The 5,765-nt window shown below is 33.4% G+C and overlaps 1 protein-coding gene across 1 annotated transcript in view; it reads left to right on the forward strand.

The window, feature by feature from the left end:
- The first annotated feature begins 486 nt into the window (after positions 1–486).
- Positions 487–5,765, forward strand: part of LOC111399823 — a 6,835-nt gene continuing 1,556 nt past the window's right edge. The window contains exons 1-6 of the mRNA XM_023027315.1: positions 487–1,229; positions 1,485–1,662; positions 1,886–2,466; positions 3,175–3,486; positions 3,953–4,051; positions 5,743–5,760. Of these exons, the coding sequence (XP_022883083.1) occupies positions 1,110–1,229; positions 1,485–1,662; positions 1,886–2,466; positions 3,175–3,486; positions 3,953–4,051; positions 5,743–5,760 (1,308 nt within the window). The 5' untranslated portion in view covers positions 487–1,109. The remainder of the gene's footprint in view (positions 1,230–1,484; positions 1,663–1,885; positions 2,467–3,174; positions 3,487–3,952; positions 4,052–5,742; positions 5,761–5,765) is intronic.

A 5,765-nucleotide genomic window follows, 5' to 3' on the forward strand; every position in this document is an offset into this window, starting at 1 on the left:
TTATGTTCAATCAAGAATATATTTTTTAACTTATAGTCAGTAATGAATTCAAAAATTTGAGTGAGTTAAGATGGATTCAGGCTAGTACGCAGGGCCATCGAGCGGCCGCTTAATATATGAAAAATATTTTCGGCAAATCCAGCACTGACGATTGCCATGGCTCGTCCGATGTTGGCTCCGCCATTGCTTTTAGTGATGGATTTTCTTATGGGCTAAATGAAAGATTCTTTTAAGAATAATAACCTTTTTTGCTACTCTAGTAATGATTTTTTTACCTCAAAATTCCAGGTTCAATATTTGGTGTATGTCAACCTAATAAATATTGATATCCACCTTTTGCAATGGAAAATAAATATTAATGATAATTATTAATAGTAATATATAGTTTTGTATTATTATGATATGGGGTTGGATAAATTAATAATTAGTTAAGTATGATACTTATACAGTTGGGGTTGCTATTCTTTTGAGTGTGTTTGTAAGTAATTGTCGTGAAGGCCGTTTCCTAGCTTTTGCTTTACCAGTCAAGAAGACCTTAAGGTGGAACTTTACAGAAGAAAAAAATCTCTCTCTCTCTCTCTCTCGCACACACACAGAAACCGGCTACATGGTGGTGCTTACATTAGCAAAGAGATTTAAAAGCGGTATATAGGGTAAGAGGTACCTTTTCCTTTATCTCACTGGTTTCAGTTAAAGTGAAGGGAATTCTGGTGTTTTCCATGGTTAAAGCAGGTTTTATAACTCAATCCCACCTTCACAGTTTCTTCTTTTTCCTCTCTCTTCTCTCTCTTGTGTCTCTTAAGAATATTTTCTCTTTCAGGGTTAATCTCTCTCAGAGATTTTTTGTTTTTTCTTCAATCTTTTCAGCTGAAGATTTAATTTTTTTATTAAAAAATTTGCAAATATTTTTCTTGTTATTAAGGATTTCTTCTATATGTGATTATATGCAGCGATTGATTATTTTTCTTTTCCAAATCACTCTCTTGTTTCTTTCAGTCTACAGAATATCTGTATACATCAGAGTTCCATCTGCAGATACAAGAAATTATAGGGTTCTTGCAGAAAGGTGGGATTCATAAATAATTCTTGGTCGATTCACGAGAATAGTGATGAATAAGAATTCTCAGCTAGGATCTGTCAATAGTTCTGATCTTATTGATGCAAAGCTTGAAGAGCATCAATTATCCAACCAGTGTCCTGGTTGTGGACATAGGCTTGAAGGGAAGCCGGTACGTATGATGATTGCATATAATATTCTTGGCTTCAATTGAAAGATTTTTAGGCAAAAAAGAATAAGTACAATATTAAGAAGTTTCTTAGTTTCTTGCTCATTTTTGTACTGATCTTATTCTAGGAATATTACTTTTTCAAAAGAAAAATTATAAGTTTTATACCTACTGTTGGATTTTTGCTTTTGCTTTTCCTTTTATGCAGGTAATTTTATTTATTAGTTTCGTGATATTGAACTTGACTGGAGCTTGCAGGATTGGGTAGGGCTACCGGCCGGAGTAAAATTCGATCCAACCGATCAGGAATTAATCGAACACCTCGAAGCAAAAGTAGAAGGAAAAGGATCAAAATCACATCCTTTGATAGATGAATTCATTCCTACTATTGAAGGTGAAGATGGAATTTGCTACACTCATCCTGAAAAACTTCCAGGTCACAACTACTCTCTCCAACTTTCTTTGTATATTGATGGATTGTTTCTTCTACCATAATTCAAAGAGTTAGGTTATACTTCTCTCTCTCTCTATATATATATATATATGCACATATGTATTGGTTTTATTAAAGTGAAAGTTGAAGAAATTTTAGGGTTTGGGAAATCTTTAGTCTCTTAGTTTGTTCCAACTAAGTAAACCTAACTTTGATTTGTTTTCAGGAGTAACGAGAGATGGATTGAGTAGGCATTTCTTTCATAGACCATCAAAGGCATACACTACTGGCACAAGAAAGAGAAGAAAAATCCAAACCGAATGCGACTTACAAGGGGGCGAAACCCGGTGGCACAAGACAGGAAAAACCAGGCCAGTAATGGTGAATGGGAAGCAAAAGGGGTGCAAGAAAATCTTAGTTTTATACACAAACTTCGGTAAAAATAGAAAACCAGAAAAAACAAATTGGGTGATGCATCAATACCATTTAGGCCAACATGAAGAAGAGAAAGAAGGGGAGCTTGTGGTTTCCAAAATATTCTATCAAACTCAGCCAAGGCAAAGCAATTGGTCTGAAAAAAGTAGTAATTTCAGTAGCGGTGCTGCTGACGTCGAAGCCGGAAATAGTGATCCAAATAGTAGAAAAGATAGTGGGAATTGGCCGTCTAAGGATATAATTCTTCATAGAGATGAATTTTCTGCTGCTGCTGGGGCTTCTATGTCAAGTTACAGTGCAATTGATATTCAGCATTTGAAGGCTGCAGACCATTTCAGCAATATTCTACCATTTGGAAAATCCTTTGATGAGGTATGTCACTTATTTCTCTATATCTCAAAATCCTGCATTTCATGAAATGGATTATTATTATTTTTATTTTTATTCAAAATAAATATGCTGAATTTGTTGTTGGCAAGTTGTACTTTTTAAGTAAAAGATCAATCATCTTATATTCCATATGTTGTAGTATTTTGTCATATATTCCTATATTCTTTTTTCTTTCTTTTTGAGCTTATAACAAGGTAGTTCAATGTGACAAAAGTTATAGTCGAGTTCATGTCTCGTGCCAACTCATTTATCAAAATTGTGCAGCTTTGAATAGAAAAATAATAATTTGGTATGCATTTGAAGGGACGTGTTGAAATTACTTTGGATTTTACATAAGCTAATTCAAGACAATATATTCTATACTGATAATTAATGAAAGAATATTCTTATCGAAAATAATATGTGAAATCATTTTGTTTTTCTCCCAAAGTATTCTTAACAAAGTAAGCAGTCATGAATATATGTTTTGTGTAAAAAACGACATCAAGTGAAAGGGCTACTTTCACATTCAGATTGCTGTGAAAATAATAGCTTGACTTTCTTGATAATTACAGTAAGTTGGCTACTCAGAAAACTTGCAAAGAAAAACTAAAACTATAATTAGATAAATAAAGAATATATATTAGGAGCTTGAAAACTGACTAGCCAGCTAGCAAAATTTATCAACTGGTCTGATTAGTTTTTTTGTAGGCTGGAATTGGAGAGACTTCAATATCAAGGGAAGCTCCGGCCGGAGCGGCGGCCGCCATGGGCACGTGCGAAGAGCGTGACATACAGCCGCACCACGTGACTCATGAACCACAAGAACACCACCAACAGCATCAGCAGCACCACCACCACCACCATCATCAGATTGCAACTACAGCATACCACATCAGCAGGCCTTCACACTCAATTTCCACCATTATTCCTCCACCTTTCCTCCATCACACCTCCATTACTATTCTTGATGACAACTCCTTCCATGTCCCTAGAATCATGCTCCCAACTGAAAGTTTCCAGGTAAATAAAGAACACAAGCCACATTTTATTGAAACCTTAAAGCTAATAAGACAAACTAATCAACATTAATTTGTGGGTGAAAGCCTCATTTTCATGAAACCTACAAGAAGTAGAAAATAAAAAGCCTCATTTTCCTGGAACTAAATGCATGTTTGGAGAAGATTTAAAATTGACTTATAAGTGCCTTACTTATAAGTAAATCAAGAAAAATAACTCATTTTCTTGAATGTTATGAATAATTAGTAAGGCCACAATAAGTTAGTCACATGATTATAAGGCATGCTTAGGCTTGCCATGATGGCTAAGTCAAATAACTGATCAGGGATGGCTATATATTTTGACTTCACATTTTTTGTCTTTTTTCAGACAATACATGATCCTATAGATGATTATGTTTGGTTTTAAATGAATACAAATATATGTACAGACACATTTATTTATATATTTATATATTTTTTTGGCACAGCAACAGCAGCAGCCACAACAAGAACATAAATTAGGAGGAAGGTCTGCATCAGGATTAGAGGAACTCATAATGGGCTGCACTTCAACTGACATGAAAGAAGTAAGTATTACACAACTTTTTGACTCTGAAATGCATGGTTCTTATGTGTCGAACTGGAAACTAAGCGGTGCAAAAGAAAAGTTAAAAAAAGCTAATTAATTATTTGAAAGCTAGCTACTTATATCCTATGGTTAATATGTCATGATTATAGAACTGAAAGAAAGATTCATGAAGAAAGAAAGAAAAAATCTAAAGAGATGAAATAGTCCTTTTCTTTATTACTTTATCTCCCTTTTTCTTTACCCATTTAGTTTTTTAGAAGGTCACACTGCCTTAAACTATATTCATTAAAAACTGTTCAAAGTAAACAGATTTATATTGCCATGCTATATATGGACATTGCGAATGAGGAAAAAAAATGTTATAGGAGAAATATGATTATTTTTATCTCTACTCGTGTTTTTCAATTTTTGACCACAAGGGCTCCTCTCTATTATCTAAAAACTGAAGTAATTATAAAAAATACACACAGTTATTTACTTAAAGTCGTTAGCATGCATCCTCACATGTAGACCATATTCATTTTTTATTAAAGGTGTAACACAAGAATAGTTTTCATAAATGAGTAATAGCGAATAATGATCCCAATATTTTTTCTTCAAATTGAACCATCACATCTAAAACCTCAAACATTTAAAGAGAGAATGTATTTATTTAACTAAATTTAGTCTACAGTTTATTCTGTCTGTATATTTCGTCCATGGAAGTTATTTTTTTTCTTTCCTGAAACTTTTTTCTTGTTTCTGCCATGCATGTTGGCAAGAACCTCGTAATTATGCAACTGAAAATAGCACCCGATGTGAATATAAAAGCCTTCAATCGTGGAAACTGCAAGAATCCACCTTTCCCCTACTTTTGAACAATTAAAGTTATAAAAATGGAGCTCTAACCTTTTCTAAGGCTGTTTTAAGATTGAATTCCTACTTAAGAGAAGAATCCCAAAAATTAGTGCAAATTGAGAATATAATAAAGACAATAAAAATCTAAGCTATATCCCTTCAAATGAAAAAGAAGAAAGATAGTGGTCCAAAACTTTTTCCTATGTAGCATCCTAGGAAAGAAAGAAATGAGAGTTAATGTAAATCGATGAAAAAATTTGATTTCATAGAGAAAAAGAAAGAGACAGTTTTTTTTCATTTCAGCTTCTTTTGAAAATGTTAACAAAACTTGTTCTCGAGCCCTACATACACAAAACTGTACAATAATTGTTGAACTACCTCCTTATAAAAGCTAGTTGTTAGTGAGTTTTTAGAGGTGGTGGTTGGTAATAGACTCAAAGTTTCGTCACTGCTATTTTTGTAAACGATGCATGCGTTAGGCCTTGTGCATGTTATAGGATGAGTTGATGACAAGATTTAAATAAATTTGTCACTTTTTATATCAGCTTAAACTTTTAACCCCTTATTTGGCAACCATTATTCGAAAACCATTTTTCTACATACTCATTTTCAACCACAGGTTCAAACAAAATATTCTGCACGTAAACCTAAAACTTTTTCATACTTTTTAACCAAATATTCTCCTGAAATTCTCTATCCAAAAAATTATTTTTCCCAAATAATGACTATCAAACAGGGACTTAAATGAGCTTAAACATTTAGACAATATGGTTTAATGGCACTCATCACACCCACACACACACACACACAAAAACCTAAAACTTGACGAGCTCTTTTTTTGTATTGTCGCAGCCGGAATCATCGATAAATGCGCA

The sequence above is a fragment of the Olea europaea genome, chromosome 9 (genome assembly GCF_002742605.1).
Source record: "Olea europaea var. sylvestris chromosome 9, O_europaea_v1, whole genome shotgun sequence".
NCBI classification, from domain to species: domain Eukaryota; kingdom Viridiplantae; phylum Streptophyta; class Magnoliopsida; order Lamiales; family Oleaceae; genus Olea; species Olea europaea.